The sequence below is a fragment of the Thermobia domestica genome, chromosome 13, assembly GCF_964235325.1.
Source record: "Thermobia domestica chromosome 13, izTheDome1.hap1.1, whole genome shotgun sequence".
In the NCBI taxonomy this organism is placed as follows: Eukaryota; Metazoa; Arthropoda; class Insecta; order Zygentoma; family Lepismatidae; genus Thermobia; species Thermobia domestica.
Genome location: NC_137466.1, coordinates 66115720 through 66137387, shown reverse-complemented (window position 1 = coordinate 66137387; position 21668 = coordinate 66115720). Strand labels below are relative to the sequence as shown.

At 35.7% G+C, this 21668-nt stretch overlaps 1 protein-coding gene across 4 annotated transcripts in view; it reads right to left on the bottom strand.

Annotated features, from left to right (window-relative positions):
• CycH (cyclin H) overlaps positions 1-21668 on the bottom strand; it is a 59015-nt gene that overhangs the window by 33333 nt on the left and 4014 nt on the right. For all 4 annotated transcript variants that reach the window (XM_081735847.1, XM_081735846.1, XM_081735848.1 and 1 more), the window contains exons 2-7: positions 17606-17730; positions 16146-16342; positions 11861-12062; positions 8549-8653; positions 4753-4879; positions 1623-1734 (exon numbers count right to left, since the gene is read on the bottom strand). In XM_081735847.1, the coding sequence (XP_081591973.1) occupies positions 1623-1734; positions 4753-4879; positions 8549-8653; positions 11861-12062; positions 16146-16342; positions 17606-17722 (860 nt within the window). In that variant the 5' untranslated portion in view covers positions 17723-17730. The remainder of the gene's footprint in view (positions 1-1622; positions 1735-4752; positions 4880-8548; positions 8654-11860; positions 12063-16145; positions 16343-17605; positions 17731-21668) is intronic.

The window sequence follows — 21668 nt, the reverse complement described above, 5'->3', positions numbered from 1 at the left end:
AAGCAGAATTGAAGCCCATTTTATCCAGTGTAAACCTGAGAGTCAAGAGGGGGGCTATAGCCCCGTAGCCCCCCCCCTTGGATCCGCCCTTGTATATATATATACTGTATATATGTATGTATGTATAAAAATTAAGGTTGTCAGGTCGATTATATGGAGAAAACGGGTGGACCATTTGAAACGAACAGTATAGATTCTTATCATTTCACTTTGATTGAAATGCATATTTTAAGGGGAAAAGGGTTTGAATTCATCGCAAAGAATAATGCCATAAACGTATTCTTGCCGTACGAAAACCGACGCAAAGGTTGAAATGTAAGGTGCGAGCCACAGGTCAAGTAAATGTGGAGGTCTAGGGGCAAAGTCCCCAGCTAGCCGAAGGCTAGTATACATATGGTGTATGGAGTACATGGGTAGTGCATATCTTTATAATTGTAGTTTTTCATAAAGTGATGTAACTCCTTATGCTATAACAATATTAAGCGTTATACAGAAGTGAGTTTGCCAGAAGTAAATGTTTCTCAGGCTGAACTCTACTCCGAATTTCAGAAAAGTAAAAAGTATGTCAAAATATTTACAGTTTCCTATTTAAAAAAAAAAAAAAAAAAAAAAAAAAAATTGTTATCAATTAATTACTCCAAATATATGTTTTCTCCTTAACAATAATAGGTAATAATAATAAACTGTTACATTCAGTAGAAGAAAAGTATAGATTACTGGTTACTTACGGGATGCTAAATTAATTACAGCATTTATTGTTTGTGAACTTTTCTTGCTAATCGAAGGGCACGGTGGGTCAATTGTAAAGCGCTAACTACTGGTGCAAGGGGTTCCTGGTTCGATTCCACGTCATGTTAGTTTATGGTAAACCACATCGTGTCCGTGGTTTTTCTGGGGGTTTCTCCAATTCCTTCCTACTTCCTGATTCCACGAATTCTTTAATAATTACTCAATTTCATTAATCATCCGTCTCTTTTAGCCAAAAAGGCATAACTGAACGACGTTAAACTGAAAATGTTATTAAGTTATCATAAGAAACTAAGTAAACAAACCCAATTAAGCAAGTAAAATATAAACAAAATCTACAAACAATTAGATATACCTTTATCATTTTTTTTTTCCTCTAAAGAATTGAAAAGATCAGATAAACCTATTTTTAACTAAACTAAATATGCCAGTAGCAAGCTATCAAACACTAAAATGCATGCTACAATTTCACTTTCTCTCTTTGTTTACAAGCTTAAGAAAGAAAGAAAGATAAAAGAGTTTCTCAAAAAGTACTGAAAACTACTCACGTTACATTGTCAAAATGAAGGGATTATATTGTTTGCGGAAGAGAAACTAGGTTATGAAAATAAAAAAACAAAATTTAAATAAAAAACCAACAATATTTATTATAAATAAATATTTGTCACCCTTCTCCAGTTTTTGGCTGAATACAAAAATGAAAATGTGGTAGTCTTTATAAATAAAATAAGAAATTCGTAATCCTTATAAATACAAAGATCAAAATGTGGCAGTCCTTATAAATGCAAACATTAGGACACAGTCTTTATCACATGCTGGTTAAAAATCAACAAAAACAGTTTTCTAAAAATGGAAAGTCTTAACAAATCACTTACATTTGGCTATCAGGATTGTTTTCTTGATTTCTACACTTTTCTAATTTCTTCTCAAGTTGTTTGATTACGTCACGTGGCGGTTGCTCTACGGATTTCACCATCGACCTTATTTCTGGTTACAAATAATAGAAAAAAAATAATTAAATAAAAATCGGTAGTACAAAGTATATATGTGATATAAATTAGTTAAGTTTTCTTTAAATAGGAGTGTTCTATTTTTAAAAATTCAGAGCAAACTAAACAATAGGAACACAAGAAAGTGATGCAGGAATTCATTTGGAGTCTTGTAATTTAACTGCACAAAAAGGAATAACGAAAAAATGAAACACTTTCAATTAGCGAACAGCCACCACAACTCTGTTCATATAAGGTATTAATTACTTGATTTGTGGTTTTCAAGTATGTTAATCGTTTGAATATAAAGTAAAACACCAAATATTAATCAAATTATTATCACAGGGAGATTATAAGATTTAGAAGAGGTGCAGAAGGAACAGTTTTCACTATTCTATATGCAAGGACATTGAGGAAAATTCCACGTATATTTGAAACGGCGAATGGGCATATGTGAACAATACTCGCTTCGTATTCGGAAGCATCCGGGTCCGAGTGCGGTCGGCCATTTTCACTGTTCTTTATATGGATTTTCTTGAGCCCCGTCAGGCAAGAGCCGGGATGGTGATGTAATACACTAATTACCACAAAGCAACTGCAACTTTCTACAATAAAAGAATAGATCTGCTTCAGCAAAGAATGTATCTTGTAGTTGCAACATCGACTCACAAGATAATCACACACCGATGTATAATGCAGATCTCAGATTTCGGTAAGATCATTCTGTTAGGTGTGTCCTCCTCTGCGGCTTGTGCAACAAGCAGAAGATGCAAAGCTCAATGGATCCTAAGCGACTATGGCATTTATCCTGTGTAAGTGAAAAGTGGAGGGACAATTTGGACTTCCTATATCTACTGGGAGACCTATAAGCGCAGAATATCACAACGCAAAATAATGACGGAAATAAAGGACTACAATTATCAAGCACAGTTTCAGGTATCATTACAAGAGTTGATTTCCATTCAAATAATGCACACCGAAGTTCTAGCGCCATACGTGAATTTCATGTCACCAAGTTCAATCAAGCGGAATCTATTTGATTTTTTATAATATTAGACCTACACTGTAGGAATCGTTCTTCGGAATAAACATTCACAACTTTTCGCTGCAATGAACGTACATGAGTGTTCCAACTTTCGGGAGAATGGCCGCTGTGAGAAAGTATCACGTCAAACATGAAATACAGTGGTAGTAAAATTATAATTGGGGTTGCTTTATCTGGTGTGCCTCCGAGTCATTATTTGTAGTTCATGGAACAATGGCATCTGAGACCTGCTGTATTTTTCTGAATAATACAATGCTTCCAAACTGTGGAGCACATTATTCTTAAGAAATGGCAAACTTTTTGATAGTGTATACAGGACCTGATTAATTTCAACCTCATATACAATTCCTCTTTATGAGATTGTTCTCCTAATGCTAATGTTTGCAATATAAAATGTTTGTTAAGATGAAGAATTTTGTTAATTAATGTCATATCTTTGTCAGTTTGTTACATCACTGCAAATAAAACAATGTACTTAATATTTCTCCAAATCATAACTGGATTTTAAAAACTTCCTTTTTTCGCAATAATACCAAGATTTTACTTTCACATTCAGATACACATTAGAAATATTCACGAAGTTATGAACATATTAGGAATATTTACGAAGTTATGAACACAGTATCACCGTGTAACAACTTCTCAACTTCAGTACGCAAAGTAAGTTTTCAGACTAACAACTATTCACAGATACTTATTAATTTAATGGAAACACCAGGAATTGGAAATACGTCAAATGTCTGAGTTGGCAACGGACAGGCGGCGAACGCCGCGCTGTTGGGGTTTGTGATAGGATAAATCCTTTACTACGTGGGGAGCAGCAGAAGGCAGTAAACTGAGCAGACGGCGATAGTGTAAAATGGGCGACTTCTTTGATTTCCATAAAGTGCATATTCTTGGCCCTCAGTTATGCGATGCCGCGTGACGAAAGTAGCAAGTGTGTTTAGTGCATCGCGAGGGGTTGAGTCCAAGAGGATGAGAGCCTATAAAACTCACGGCAAAACTACATCGGTAAAAGGGAAAAGTGGTCGGAAGAAAACTGTCAGTGACAGGTCCCGCCGAGCATTAAAGCGGATTGTCACTCAGAACCATCGTAAGACTGCGTGTCGACAATCATACGAGGTGGGTTGAACGAACGAAACCACTTATAAGGGACCACAACGTTTTAAAACAACGTTAATGGTGCTGTGCTTGTGTTTGGTGGACAGTTAAAGGAGCGTATGACATGTAGTGCCTACACACAACCGTAAAACATGGCGGCGGCTCTGTGATGCTGTGTGCCACTATAGCCTGGTTTTCAGTAGGTTCTGTGCTAAACGCTTACCGGTCGCGTCATTACTGTAATTATGTCGCCATGTTAGGGAACCATGTGCATCCTAATGTCCAGATGTTGTTTCCGGGCTGATGTCTTATTCCAGAATGACCATGTACCCTAGGTAGACTTGTTGAGGCGTGATTTGGAGAACATCGGGAGTAAGTTCTCTCCCGCTAGACTATCTGGCCCACTCAATCATCGGATCTGCGCATAATTAAATATCTGTGATCCATTTTGTAGACATGAATTCGACGCTGATTTTCGTCTCCTTTATCTCTCACGGAACTGAATGAAGCATGTACATAGAATGGTGTAATGTTCCACTTGCTCCGATTCACGATCTCTGTAACTCTATTCCACGTCACACCAAAGCTGTTATGAGGGTGAAACAGGGTTCAATGGTATATCAATCTGGTAAGTTGTACTTTTTTTTTCAGGTTTTCCATTAAACTGGTAAACATCTGAATATATATGTGTGTGTGTGTTCTATTCTTAATTATAATGAAATATACCTTTATTAATGGCAACTTTAATCATGCTTAGTACAAGAAAGAACAATCGTCCACAGGAGGGACAAATATCGTTAAAAGTACCATTTTTACTACATAAAATTACTTAACTTCTTATAGAATGCTCAAATAATAACAACTACTTACTTCTAACTGCTTCTATCAGTGCTGGTAATTTTTCCATGCCAGGACTTCCAAATAAAGTCTCTGTAACATACGCATCTAGGTTCTCTTGGATTTTACTAGCCGCATGAAGAACAGCCGCTAAGGCTATCTAAAATAAAAATAAGTTCCATCGCTAAATTATTACTATTATTAAAATTATACAATTGTATGGGATTAATATTTTAACTATTCTATTAGGCCTTGTTTTCATATTGTCAAACTAAACACGCTAATACCTGAGCAAGGCTATGTGATAAAAATATATAAAAACATAATCATGTAACAGTGTATGTATAACAACACAATACTGTTACGTGATTGTGTTTATATATATCATAACCTTATAAGACCTAAGTACTGCACTATCCGACAACCAGGTGCATGACAATAGAGCTTCCAAATATAGATAAATAATGTACCCCTTGTTTCGCAACTACAATCATCTCCACAAATTGGCAACAAGGAAATTCTCGGCAATTTTACAATCTCGTCAACAATTTAAACACAGTTTCATTTCTTCTTCTAGTAGCAAAGAAAGCAGCGAAATAAATTATTGAACTCTGTTCGGTTCTTGTAAAGCTAATCGAAAAAATATTCCTACGTAAAACAAACTTTCGAACACAAGAACCGTATATGTTCAATCATGGTTATGTCTTTATATACATAATTTTAACAGAACAAGTACTTACATAATTTTCTGTCGTTGGCAGAACTCCTAGATGATGAGTATACGAAAGTGACTGTGAAGCATTGGTTTCAAAAAAATGAAATGAAATTTTTGAGTTTTACGTCCCACGGGCATTGGTTTCAAGACTACATATAAAGTCGCATAATTTAAGATGTGTAAAAGTTATCGTATGAACGTTAACGTAACTAAAACAGATGTATTGGTGAAAGTAATTTATTATAATGTGTAAGTGCTTTTCCATTTATAACAGAGAAGGAAAATAAAGATGAGAGTGTATATATATGTATGTATGTATGTACTCCGGAAATGTAAAATGTAAGTAAAATGTAAATATCAGTGAAGATCGTAAAGCTTTTGTAAGAGTTAATAAAATTTAATTCTAAAAAAGAAAAAGGAAAGATATAAAATGCTTATACGTTTCTATAATAGAGACATTTTTTCTTAACCTACGGCTACAAAATTTATATACTCTATCATGCCCTTTAAGCATGCTAATAAATTACTGAATCCTACTATTCAGAAATGAGCGCTCTAGCATCAAGCTAACGTATCTCTTACCAAGATTACCGAATATTTCATATTAAGATGATGTCAAACTATGTAATTTCTGACTGTGATTCTTTCAACAGTCGGAAATGAAAATGAAACTTCAAGTTTTACGTCCCATGATAATGCAATGTACGGTAAAAGAATCGAATGACTAATGAAAGTGAATGATGATTGTTGGGAGTCAGGTGGTGCAGTTCGTTTTTAGGTGATACCCAGGAAGATGGTGGGAGTGAAAAATGTTAAAAGTTACTATATAGATTGTGTAAACAAAAGAACAATGTAATTAAGTTTAGAACGACGGTTTAGAAAATGAAGAGCGTAACTATGTGATTTTTATATGTGTAGTTGAGTTGTTGTAGGAATGGGGCCATAAGTGGCTGAAGATATTGATATTTATGTAAATGAGCCAAGAGTGGCAATGATATATTAGGTTTAATGTAAGGCCAAGGGTGGCTTAGGTTATTAGGATATTTTGCGGAATACAGGAAGGTTCCTGTTTAATTATAGTGGCTTGTGATTCTGGTATAAGCCAAATAAAGATTGACAGTGAAAAAGATAGTAGTATCGACATTTATTAGTAATTACTAGTAGTTTTGGAAACTTAATTAAAAGTAAATACCTTTGCACAAATATATTCTCCACTATCTAACAAATGACGAAGTCATGGAGAACAACTACGGCTCTCAACTAATGGAAAAGTTGGGGATGAGTAAAGTTTAGTTGGAAATTAATAACCAGAAACCTATAAGGCTTGGTGTGCTGATAAGGAAGGAATCTGTAAATCTGATATGGAAGCAACTAGTAGTTATATAAGAAATATCCTTCGTGGATTTAATGGTATCCTTAGTGGATCCTTGGAGTATCCTTAGTGGATTTAACGGTATCCTGTGTGGATCGGTAAGAAGTATTGGAACATTAATGTATATTTGCTACACTCCATCCATAAAATGTGACTGACATAGCATTGTGTGTTTATGTACGTAAAGAGGCTGCCGACGAAAGTGAATGTTTTCTTGAAACTGTAGGCCGTAATGACTCGTAATGACTATTTAGATGCATTCCTGAGTTCAATTTAATAGTAACTTAGGGACTTAATTTTGTCAAATTATATACGTTCCAACTTAGAAGAAGAATTAAATCCGAATATCAATAAACTCAAAAGATACTCACCCTGTGCTTGTGTAACGAATTTTCTCTAACAGCTATCAGTGTTGCCAGGATGTAGGCAAGAGAAGGCATGATAATGAATTACAAGCAGAGATAATAAGATAATACAGCGAACATTACGTGGAGGAGTTAAAGTCACAGTATTCGCAACGTGAAATTCAAGTTTGGAGTTCTGCATTTCCCTTCATCATCTATACCTACTCAAAAACTTCAATACGACGAATGAGTATTAAAAAAAAGTATTTAGATTTGTCGAGCAGAAAGCCATTTAGTTACCTTTTAATGTTGTATTCCACGGACAGATTAATATTTCGCATCCTGAGCATTATACTAACCCATTAATCTCAACAGCATTGAGGGTAGTCTATCGAGCAAGGATAATATCAATAATTAATTCCATAGGAATACAACCGATTTCTGTTTGTCTACATCTTAGGATCAACTGGATGGATATTCTCCATCAACGAACTTGACTCGATTCTTAACTTTACAGCCTCTAGATCCTGACCAAACTTCATGGCGATCCATCAAGTAGTTTTTGAGACTTTGTGTCTTCTGAACGGACACACGGACAGCTAAAGTAAATATATAAAGGATTTTTTGGTAAAACGAGCTCCTTAATAAAATGTACATGTTTACACTAGTACACTCAAAACTTCTTGCTGCTTTTTTTCAGTATTTGACGATGACGGAAGATATCAATGATGTTACTTCAATCTTGGTGCAAATTGCTGTAATCATATTTAATTTTTGTTCCCTTCGTTCTAAAGGGAAAATCTCATATGCCTGTCTTTCTATTATTTTTTAAAGTAATTATAGTAGTTTAGAAAAACAACGTAAGTACCTTTTGAGTCTACTAAATGCTTTTCAAGTGACCTACATTACAATAAATACGAATACATTAACAAAATTATCTTAGTATCCGACAATAATTGAAATTAAATGAAATCTTTTCAGTTTAACATCCCACGATTATGGCCTTTAGGCTACGGGAAACGATGATTAAGGCAAGTGGGCGGAAACGGGAGTACCCCCGAGAAAACCCACGGACACGATGATGTCCATCTCAAACTTACTTGGGCGGGGATAGAACCAGGAACCACACGCACCAGATGCAACTACTCAACCACTGAGCCACCGTGTCCCCCATTCGACAATAATTATGATAATAAAGCACCAGACCAGTAAACGTGTGGTTCTGGAATTAGAAACTTTATCTTGAAGTTGTTCCATGGCTAAGAAACTCATGGCTATAATTTCATCGATATTTATATACTCGTTAGATCTAATTTTGTAGGAAATATTGACAACTCACGTAAGATCTGAAATTCAAACCAACACTTAATACACATAAGACATTACGATTAGACTCACCTGTGACGGTGCATAGATGAGGCAAGCATCCGTGAAAAATGACTTATCTATAAAATCATCGATTCCTGGCCTTAGCCGTTCTGGATCTTTCAGATCGCAACGAGTCTGGAAGAAAATAATAAAATTCAAAAGTGAATAAAAATATCGCGTTTATAAAGAATAATTCAATATGTTAACAGTAATACAAGTGCTTGCAAACAGGCGAAGCTTCAGAAAGTTATAGCAAAAAAACTGAACTTTCGCTAGTACTTGTATCAATTTTACTTTTAATCTGAGATTAAGACAGTAGCGCAGCTAAAGTGTAAATTAGGTTCAGAAATAAAAGTAACTTGTAAATTTGACGGAAATTACAAAACATTATTTACAACAACATAAATAAAAATTTCATAAGAAATCTGTACAAATGTATTCGTTAGTGGACAGAAGATATTTACTATACCATACGTAATAATTTGTGAAATACTTGAAACAAAAGGAATTTCTCTAAGTGGAAAACAACTTGGCCTATATTTCCATACCGAAATATCGAGAATGTTTGCTTTGAAATTATATATTTTAAGTTCTATTATTTATATTTTCACTGATATTTTGAGATTGTAGCATCACTGCTGTAGTATTATATTTACGTGGTCTGTCCAATAAACACGCGAATTGAGTTAGTAGAGTGACCTTGATTTGAAGTTAGGCTATGCGCACATGCTGCTCTGTTGCCAGGGAACCAACTGGAGCAGCAGTAACTGCCAGACCGTCAAGGCGAGCTTACAGCTACAAGTGGCAATGGTGTTGTGGTGTCCTGTTTTTGTTCCTGTCGACGATGGATATTAATGAACAGATGGAACAACGAATCAACATCAAATTTTTGGTGAAACTGGGGGAAAACTCTCAGGAAATTCATGAAATGTTGAGGGCTGTTTATGGAAATAATGCACTGAAGAAAACAGCTCTCTTTATGTGGATCAAGCGTTTCCATGAAGGATGTGAAGACTGCAAAGGGTGAGGCAAGGCCAGGACGACTGTCGACCTCCTGTGTTGAAGACAACATTGAACGTGTGCTGTCTCTTGTGCTTTCCGATCGTCGATTAACTGTCCGGATAATTGCTTTTAAACTGAATTTAGGAAAATCATCTATGCACACGATTTTAAGAGAACATTCGAAAGTTAAACGACAAGGTACCTCAACAGCCTTGAGTTCTGAAGACTTCCAGGGATGTTTTCAACAATGGACACGGTGCTACAAATGGGGAGTATTTTGAAGGGGATAAGACTGATGTACCCTAATTTTGTAAAATACAGTGTTTATGACATTGGTTCACGTATATATTGGACAGACCACGTATACTAAGTTTGAGTTTGATTCTTATTGGTGGGAATTTAGCGTCGCGTTCAGAATCGAAGTTACATGAAAACTGGATCTACAGCTTAACGTGGGATCTGAACCATATGAGCTCCCACAAAGAACCAAACCCGAGTCTCCCGCTCGAAGGCGCGTGCGCAAACCATGATTTTTAAATATCTGGTACTTCTTTAAATGATTTGAATATAGGAAGATTTCATATTTGAAATTTTACAGACTACATTGTTGATTCCTCATAATGTCACTCATTTTCCTCTATATCACTGGTTTCCAATCATCTTTGTCTGACATCTTCTTCGTAAATCATGCATACGTCACTCCCCCTCCTCCTTACAGCTACTTGATTATACTGATTATACTTTTTTCTTTGGTCTGAACTCTTCTGTGATTTCAGACGTATCACTGAATTATCAAGTCTTCATTAATAATAATAATAATAATAATAATAATAATAATAATAATAATAATAATAATAATAATAATAATAATAATAATAATAATAATAATAATAATAAACTGACTGACAAAAAGAAGTTAAGCATCTAGAAGGAATGATTCTAACCAATGTCAAACGTAATTTCGTACATGTCCATACCATCGGCGTATGTAAATGATTTAGAGTTGCGCTCATCTGTGACGCCTAGAACAGCAATCAACCAGAGTGCATTAACGTCCCACGAGAATGTGCTATTAGGTCTGACAGGTCATATAAGGGGCATGAGCAGCGTCCGACAGTTTGTGAGCACTTTGAAGAGCAATGGAAAATGCCGTGTGCTTGTGAAAGACAATGTTACCAGCACCCGACAAGATTTCGAAGGGGTCTCATTGTGGGTAAACATGTAGTCAGCTGGTCGAAACGTACAATATGCAGGAATGTGGGGCATTAAGTGTGACAGTAGCCCCATGTTGAAATAAATGGAAAGAGAAACCACATGCGTCAAGGATTAAGTCGACTAAGTCTGATCACACCAAGGGAAAAGGATCAGTGTGTATCGTGCCCAAGCTCACTGTAATCCCTTCAGATCCACGCCTGCTACCTGGGTACAGCTAATGGACTCATTACAACATCCCATGCCCTCCCGCACCATTGGTCGGAGATTAGCAGCAGCCGTGAAACGCCGTCCCACCATTACACTGCCATTAACACCATGACACATATGTCTGTGTTTGGACTAGTGCCTACCCGGAAATCAAGGATTGATGACCAGTGGGATCGCATTAATTTCAGCGCGAGATGATCATTGTCTACGAGTATGGTGGCGCCGAGAGGAGAGGACACATTCTGAAAATGTTTTAGAGACTTACGTCGGTGTTACTTCTGGAGTTACGACGTAGGATATTATCGGATATGACTTCAAGTCATCTCTGACAGTGATTCAAGAACTCTGATGGAACAGCTGTCCTCATGTGTTACCTCTCATGAGATATTATTTTGGTACAATCTTTCAAGAGGACAACGCTCGCTCACACTCTGCATGTGTCTTTATGAACTGCATGTTGCTGAGATATTCCCGTGACTAGCAAGATTTCCCGACAGAACATGTGTGAGGCCAGCTTGGACGTCAAAATGTTCCAAGCCAATACCCAGAAAATCAAGAGATAGTTACAACAGTCGTGGGCCAACATGCTTCACGAGGGGACACAAGAGCTGTATACCTTTCCCAACCGAATCAGTGCATGCATCCCCAATCGTAGGTAATGTTGAATTAAAATCACATAATAACGTGGTGGCGACACTAATGCACTCTAGTGACCATTCTGGCCTTCACAGACCATCGCATCTCTTTATCATTTACACACCAGCCGACAGTGTGTACGTGTACAAAAGTACATCGATATCGGCTCCATGAAGCCTATATGTCAATATATGCTGCCGACGATCAAGAAAGAATTCCTTAAAATAAAATGATAAATAAAAAAGAGAGAAAATATACTACAATCAAAGTTAAATAGCTTACCTTTATATCGATAAGTAAACCTTCAATTGGTCGAAAAGGGTTATGTATTGTTAGATGGTAATTCAAATGCTGCATTAATAACAATTCATTGTTTAATATGATATCAGATGCTTTCTCTCTATCGCCCTTAATATTCGTTACAAATTGCGATATGGAAACATTAAATTCTTCCACTTTGCTTGCCAGATATACACACGTTACTCTGAAAATAATTATAATAAATGTAAAATGCATTTGCAACAAACAAGGAAACAAACAAACAAATAAAAAATATACATATTTTATACTTCTTTCGTCGCTGGATTGATGTGCACGAATTTTATTTATAGATAAATCGAGACTGATTTTTTGTCTCAACATGTGGCGCAGCTGTACAAGTAAGCTGTGGTGCAAACAAGAGAAATGTTTCATAAGTAACACTCTCAAATCTTTTCGGCACTGTAAAGTTTTGAAAGATTTATTCTTTCCTTGCTGATAGGATGATGAAGTGGTATCGCAACACTTACGGCGTTCTTGAAGAGATGTTCTTTCATTTCACCTTGGCTGGATTGTAGTACTGCTGCTGTAGTTTTAGTGCTCATCTTTTACAGAGACTTGTTTGACGAATGAAATATTCACATGTTGACCTGCAAATGTCAGGAGAAGGACAAGCAAGTCAACATCCTGCCCAACAAATACGTGCTCAGATCTGGAAACGGACAATCCAACAGAAGCCTTCACTATAAGTGTACCTGCGTCAGCTGGTGCTGTCAGTACAGAGAATCCAGCTCACGATTGTCGTTTTTATTCAATTTCTTTGGTGGTTTGTTGGCTATAACCGTCAAATATGATAGTTCTTTGCCGCCCATAATGTCGATTGAGGTAAGCGCTATAAAAATATCATTAAACATTTCTTCCTGAGGCCATATAACTCGATGCAAAAGATATCCACCATCTATAACACTGACATCTTGTTCGGGATGACTGTCATTTCCTGGATTTGCTTCATCGATAGAATCAAAAACTTCGAACAATACCGACTTCTTCGTTTTTGTTAAAGAAATATAATCAAACAGAGACAATCACGAGCTTTCCTTGAATGTTTAAGTTTTACGTGTTGCTTATTCGATTTGTATTTGAGATCACGAAAGTTTTCGAGGCTGTCGCTAATTCCAGTTGTGGCTAGGATACTCAAAATCTATTTAGTCACAACACTGTCTGACACTCCGCGACCGTGAGACTGAGCTCCAATACTCTTAATGACTGCATGAGACATTGCTCTATAGTCAAGTCACCAGAACTTATCAGTTCTTCTGATGGTAAAATACCCACTATCACAGTATTTCCCGTACTTACGAGTATCAGTGGACATTTTGCTTTGGAGAGCACACATTTCCTGAAGGTACAAGTGGCATGACTTCGCATAATTTAAATATCCTGCAGTGTGGAAGTAGGAAAGCATGCCATTAACACATTAAAGATGTAACGCCCAGTTTCCACTTTCAGCATGTATGAATGCTCGCTCGAGTTGAACTTGACGGAAATACTGAATCCATAAGTAGGCCGTTCGCTTGACCTTACTGGATGAATCTCTCGTATAGCGTCATCAGGTACGATTCATTCTCAGTATTCTCGCCTTTTATGACGACTCTGAGTAGTTCGTCTTGCAGTTTAGTGATTGCTGAGTCCGAGTCCGGGTCCAACAGCGTGAACTGGTTTTGCTCTTTAAAGATATGAATGGATAATGCTAGTTTTGTAAGCAAACGAGCCCACACTGCTCGTGAATACATGGCTAGTAAAAAGACGAAAGTTGTAATTTAAATATATCAGTGAAATAGTTGCATTTATATTTTTAGACAGACGAAATCACTACCAATTTTTAAATTTTTGTACTAACATTTTCAAAATCAATGAATAATTGTATGTTATAAAATTGTTGACCCTTTTCATACATTGGTGCTGGTTCACAACTTTGTAGTGTAAAAGTGTACATGGTGTAATAACTGAGGGTACAACACATACGTCTGTTAACGTTAATTTACGTGAACTGGAATAAAATCTACCATACTGGAACCTACCATACTCGTTTTGAAAAGTCGTTTCACGGTTCTGGCGGCTGCCATTTACTAAGATGGTGTACGAAGCTCCACTCGAATTTCCCAGGACTTTTAGTATGTTGAATGGACCGCTATTCCACACACTATACCGACTTTTATCTCTCCCTGACGATTTTCTGAAGTTTCATGTGCGGAATAACAAAAACATCGTTTTACGGTATCAGCGGCGGCCATTTTCTAAGATGGTAGCTGAAACTCCACTCGGATTTCCCAGGATATTTAGTATGTTGAATGGACCGCTATTCCACATATTTGTGTCAAGTTTCATCTCTGCCTGACGATTTTCTGGAGTTTTGTGTTCGAAATAACGAAAAACGTCGTTTTAGAGCATCAGCGGCGGTCATTTTCCAATATGGAGGTTGAAGCTCCATTCGAATTTCCCAGAACTTTTAGTATGTTGACTGGACCACTATTCCAAACACTTGTACCGATTTTTATTTCTGTCTGATGATTTTCTAGCGTATTGTGTGCGACATAACGAAAAAAGTAGTTTTACGACATCGACGGTGGCCATTTTCCAATATGGCGGCTGAAGCTCCACTCGGATTTCCCTGGACTTTTAGTATGTTAACTGGACCACTATTCCACACATCTCTGCCAATTTTTTATGAATTTTTTCCACCATTTTGTCTAATTAGCACACACTAGTCGACATTGTTGCTCACAATAGAATTTTCTGCTTTTGTCACATTAACTTAGCACCCATGTATCGTTTTAGTTCTTTTTCACTTCGTTCTGCTCATCTCAGGATCCACTCTGCACGTTACTTTTATTTAATGGTATGTATTCCTTGTTTTAAACCTTCTATCTCCTTTCCGTTGTAATCCCTTTCACCTTGCCACTGAGGAAGGAACCAACTGTGAGTTCCGAAACGTTAAAAAGTGTTTAGGCTTTCCAAGGGAGAATTCATTGGTAAGTAGCCAATTTTCTGTTAAATTCTTTACTTTATTCTTCCACTTTTCCTTTTCCCCTTCCTTTGCTCTACCAGTTTCTTTCTCTGCCGCCACTCCAACGTAAACGGGTGCTCTGACGTTATACATGGAAATGACTGATTTATACACTGTATATTAGCATCTATTTTATATGATAGGTAATTGCGTCTATAATTATTTCTAATATGCAATAAATAAATCAATACATAAACATGGAAAATTTAACAATAAACTGAAACACAGCATTTTGGGTATACAAAATTTAATATTATTTACAATAAAAAGGATTTCCGTTTTCGTGTTGGACAGATATTGTTTTATATAAGTTTTATTATATGAAAGTATACAAATAAACTTAAAACACAGTCTTCTTCTTTCTTTTTCATTCTAGTATTAACGGTGTTCAATGCTTACGCAATCTTTATAATTTAGACCATTGACTTATATAGGAAATTGCTTTTCTCTTTTGTATGAAATAAACTGAAATTTTAATGTGATCTTACTGAATCTAGTCCCTTGATTTTTCAAAATTAATTTAAATTTGATTATTAAACATTAATATTACATATCACAAAAGCACTGAAATTTCAGTTCATTCCAAAGAAAACACATATAAATGAATATACGAAGGAGCAAAGATTGAGTTTATGTACGTATATATATAGGTGTTTCTTCTCTAGTACAACAGAAACAAGCGAACAATAGAATAATAAAAATAATATATCAACGTTCAGAGAAATTTAGGTTTAAACTTTAAATGTTGATCCATCCACCTGTAACATAATATTTATTCAAATTGCGTTTTCTCCTTAGAAATTATGTTTAAATTTCATTGTTGTTATTGTTATAAAATATTAATATAAAATGAAGCATTAAAATGCAATTGTAGAGATCATCATATGTATTTTGACATTATTGTTTCCTGTATTTCCTGTTATTATTTCGTTTTTCGGCTTTCACATGCTTTTGTTATTGTTTCGTGTATTTTCTGTGTATATAGGAGAATACCCTGTATATTTTCTAATTCACTATCCTAAGCAGTATATTAAATACCTAATATTGTTTACAGTTTTTTCTGTGTATATGCAAAATATCCTATTCGTGTTTTTCCTATTTATCTACATTATGTACCTTATTATTTTGTATTTCAATTAGTGTTTCTGTATTTGTGTGTCTGTTTACACAGATCGCTTGAGAAGTTTCAGTACAGTTAAGTTTTACTGCATTTAAAAAACATACAAAACAATGACTACTTACAGAATTTCCTTGGGGTGATAATCCATTACTGAGTTGTGCAAGTAAAATCTCTTGAAATAATGAAACGATGTCCCAATCACTGAGCGAATCATTGGCGGATGGAATTTGCGACAGAATTCTCGTAACTGTAATTCATACTGCCTGAGTAGTAATCTTTCTTCACTTGCGCTGAGAAATGTAGCAGCTCTCTGTTCATTCTAAATTCGAATATAGTAATTACCTCTTATTACTAATTTAAGACGTAAAAAAATAAATTAGTATATATTTAAATATACAAGGTGTTTCAAAACAACACCGACAACGTTTGGGATGTGATTCCTAACACCAAGATAAGACAAAAAGTATAGACCAACCTGAATGCACGAATGCTTCCTTTCGGAGTTATAGGCTGCAGAAAACATGAAAAAATAAACTTTAAAGGCTCATAGCTCCAAAACTATGGAATCTACCGTAGCCGGGTTAAGACTTCATGTTTCCTATCCAAAAATCCATGTTTCAGAATCCTAAGGTACTCACGTAACAAGTTTCATAGAAGGAGTTTGACTACAGGCACATAGTTTGAAGTACTCATTACTACCTCTATGAACCACCTCCCAAACGCTGTCGGTGTTGTTTTGAAACATCCTGTATATAATACAAACAAGTTTTCTACTAAATTTTGGATTTTTTACTGTATACCACAGAATGTAAAATATTTTTTAAAGCGTTGAAAAGTAGATTAGTACAAAATAGTCTCACACCTACAATGTTACTGATACAGAGGAATTCCACATAAAACTATTCAAATCTCATGATGTACTCAATGTTAACGGAATCCTACCACAAATATACACCTTTATCATATATGTATTATTTAAGATATAAGCATTACAACTCTATGAATTAATGCATGCATTAGCTTGTAGGTTATTCTGTTACATTTAACTAGTTTTTCCTCCCCAAGCCTTCGGTCCGTTACATCACCAAAGAGCGATATCATCAAGGTGCGAGACCACAAAGATTAAATATTATTTTTGTCCATAGAAGTTCTGAAACCATGTTATGATTCAGGTGTCCACAACGCAATTTAAGAAAAATCTTTTTCCAATATTAAATGTGCATACAATATTTCAATATTAAATATCCATCCATTTATATTATTAAATGTTTTGTATTACAGTTAATACTTCTTAACCCTTTTTAGTAATTTGTATCCAACCCTTTCCCTACTCAGAAGATGGTGTGCACACAATCTAAAAAACTCACTGGATTTACAGACATCATCACGAAGCGTGGAAAGATAATTGTAGTATGAATAAATGTTCTTCTGTAGTCTGATACACACACTAAAGCAAGATGAGTACCTTACAAGCTAACCGCTCTTCAAGCGGTTTATACCAACCATATTCTGTGCGTTCATTAATTAATTAATTACAATTTTTTTCTAAATCCACTGAAGTTAGAAGGAATCATTTACTTACGCTCATATTAGCACCATGCTTCAAAATAAATTTCATATTTGCCTCTCGTCTAAGCGTTGCAAGTACCTCCTCATCTTTGAACATCCAGTGTTTGTTCTGTGAACTTGTAGGAAACATTTTAGATCCTATAAAACAAAATTCAAAGTTGTTTAATGTACACTCAAGTTAAATTTATATATAAAAGTAAACCTTTGTTTGCCGTATCCATAAATAGAAAATATCACTGACACAACTAAAAATTTTGCATAATACAAAACTGTTGCTGTCCTGATAACTTATTTATTGAAGCGATCGGTACTGAAGCTTACTGGCATTTGCGTGTCTGTTAGTCTCTTCCATGATAACTCGTAAAACTTACCTGATTTTGATTACATGTGCCTTTCTTTTACTTGCAGAAATAACCCTGTTGTTTACGGTTGAATCCATCACGTATAAGGATAATAAAAGGTGGTATGGTTCGCCCCATTTTGAAAGTTTATATATGTATATGGAATACATTTTTCCAAAATAAAAATGTTTCGATTACGACAAAACTTAAAATATATTTTCTTTACAGCATTGAGAACATCCCCACAGCCTATGGTTAAAATCTGGCAAGAATGAAAGTGTGAATTAACACCCACCCCTAAATTTCAAAATATGATCCACGATAATTTTCGTTAAAAAAATGTTCGATTTTGGTGTAATATATCGTACATTTTCTTTGAGTCTTTCCAATCATCCCCTCTGCAGGGATTTAAAATCAGTAAAGAATAAAGTAATGAATTTACCCCCTTCCTTTGCTCCCGATTTCTTTTAGTTCCACGACAAATTTTCTACAACTCATTCGGTTTTCATACAACATAATGTACATTTTATTTGATTCTTTTCCGTAATCCCTAGTGCTTGGGATTAAAGTCACTCAAGAATGATGATGGAGCGAATTCAGCCCCTTATGGTATGGATCACTTCCCCTCCCTCTTTTTTTCTTTCTTTTACACATGTTTCAGGAAAATTTCTGTTACAACTGTTTGATTTTGCTGTAATACGTCGTACATTTCCTTAAGGATTCACAATTATTCACTCTACATGAAGCTGAAATCAGTAAAGAATAAATAATGATATAATCTTCCCCCTCCCCCACAAAAAAATCGGTTGATACAATATTATGTGCTTACTTATGTATATCCTTTAATATTTTCCGCAATAACTTCAGTTTGGCACTAAAATCAGTCAAGAATGAGCCGTAAATTTAAACCCCGTAATGCGGCATGGATTATTCTCCTCCTCCAGATAAAAAAAAAAAAAGGTGTATTTCGTAAAACCAGATTTTCATAAAATACGGCGTATACTTTTTTCATTTTCATGCTTGAATTTAAAATCAATCGAGAACGAGAGAGAGAGAGAGGGGGAGTACCACCCCGTTCAGGTTTTAAAAAAATTCTGTGATAGCCTTTGTAAATATTCGATTTTAACACAATATGATGTATGTGTTAATTGAGGTTTTTATATAATCCCACCCTTGCAGCTGAAGTCAATCGAATTTCAGGACTCCCTTCCCACCCTCAAGCCCGATGACAGAACTTTCTTTGTTTTTCTGCGATGAACTTTTGTAAATGAAAATTTTTCAGCAGGAATTCTGCAGAAGAAACACTGTGATTCTTAAAAATACGCTTTACGCGATGTAAAAAGCGGTTCAAACTATATTTATGCGAGTAGTCCGTCCATTTAAGACTTCTACACATAGCAGGCATGTTTTTATACTTTTCTGTTGCCTATTTCTTTTCTTTTCTTTTTTTTCTCCTCTGGCAATTTTTCCGTACAGGCGCGGCAAATTTTCTGCGATCACATCGCAGATCGCGGCATGTTGAAATGAAATGAAATCTTTGAGTTTTACGTCCCACGATTATGCCGGTTAGGCTAAAGGAGACGGTGATGATAAATAATGAATGAAATGGTGGAATGAAGAAAGTGGGAGGAAACGGGGGAACCCCGAGGAAACCCACGCACACGGTGTTTGTCTACCACAAAGTTCACTTGGCGGGGGCTGGGATCGAACCGGGAACCCCAAGCACCAGAGGTGAATGCTCTACCACTGAGCCACCGCGGCCCCCATCGCGGCTTGTTGTGCTATGGGGTCCTCAAGTGAAAATTTAAATTTAAAAATTCTGTAATAACTTACGTAAAAGATACCATTTTGTTGAATATATATTTCCAATTGTCTGAATTGCTTGCAGTTGAAATAGCCCAATAATGAGGGAATGCGTTCTCCCCAATTTTATATTACGTACTTTTCCTGAATATGTATTAAAAACATACAGATTTTTATAGAATATTGTGTGGTTTTGTCGGAGAATAGAGACTTACTTCCGTAGTTTAGGATTGAAATTCGTGACAGGGGGGTTGCTCGCTTCAAAAATGCACAGCGTCACTAGCTTAAACTTCAAGACACAGTTTGCAAAGCCCAATTACACTAGAATCACTAGCAATCAGTAATACTAATAACAATAATGAGATAGAAAATGGAAAGAAATTGGCCAGGGTCTACCTTAAAAGAGCTATCCTGACATTTACCGGTAACAATTAAGAAAAAAATGCTATCCTGACATTTACCGGTAACAATTAAGAAAAAAATGTGGTAAAAAGTGTCACTATGATTGGCCACCGGATTCGAACTCGGCATATCTCGATTATATAGGAAGAATTTTAACCACTAATTTAGATCCACCAAATTTAACTTTGCATTAAATCGATTAGATCTAATGTCAAATATTGCTGAATTCTAGAACTACAAATACAGAGGCTTGCAATGTAGAAGAAATACGAAGGGCACAGTACGATGCAGGGGCAGCGTAAATAGGTGCAAGTTGCAGCATTGACGCAGTATAGTATTGTATTGTCAGAAGTCTAATAATGTAGCAATAAATTGATTCTGAGAAGGTTACATTATAGCATACTTGCAAACACTTCAATTGTTTCAGCAAGAACATATGAAAGTAAGCATAGGAGGTTGATCGTGAAATGGCAAAATAAAAGGGTCATTATCAAATTCAAGTAAGGGAAAAATACGAAAAGTAGGTTAAATGAACTAGTTTACCATAAATAAACTGACAGAAACTAACGTCCATCCCAATATTTTCGGTGTTTTAACTATCTGAGCTACTCGCCTGCCTTTGCTCTCCAAGGTTTCTACATCCTTATGTAGGTACGAAAGCAACTTCCCTTGTGCAAACATTCTAGCACAAAAAGTTTTTTTTTTCTTTTTTAAAAAAGGATGGTAACTTTACAAAACCTGTTCCAGTAGGTGTCCTTACGCAGATTCGAATAACGGCAATGACAAATCATGATAAGGGTCGTATTGGCGTAGTCCAGATCAATTCAGACAGATAAAGAAAAAAAACTTACTTTGATAATCTCACACGTTACTAAATTTAACAGTGTTAAAATTCAGGACAAAGTTTTTTTTTTTTTTTTTTTGGGGGGGGGAGTCCAAAAAGTACCTGGCTCGAGATAGAGACTACCAAAGAATTGTGTCTCACGCGCCATTCCTCAAGTGCGAATTTTGGCAAAATATTAAAATGCTCTATCTCTGGAACAGTTCAAGATATAGTGTTGCTTTTATTTTATTTGAGAGGAAATAATTTACTGACTCAAATAATATCCTCCGTTTGGAAATATGTATTTAAGTTTTCATAGGTCCAATTCTCAGCAGTTTGCAAGCTCAGGTTGTTAACTATTTTGGACACCTCCTTACAGAAAAGTATTCTTTACTCACCATGTAATTGCCGTTCTGGGAACTGCTATGGCGCGATGGAAAGGTAAGGGAGTGACCTTTGGAATGGTGTATAGTATGGTACTTTAATGCACATGATAAGGAAATTTCAAAATTGTCTCGAAAAATTTTCCCTTTTTCGAATAATTAGTGGGAACTAGCAGCGTTCACCCCGCTTCGCTGCGGTCACCCCGGAACGCAATAAACTTTGTTACTTAGATAATTTTTACTTTTTCGCTTTCAAGTGATATGATAAAAACCATAGAAGATTGCACTAATGTTAACATTATATCGCCTGTCATTTATGTTAAC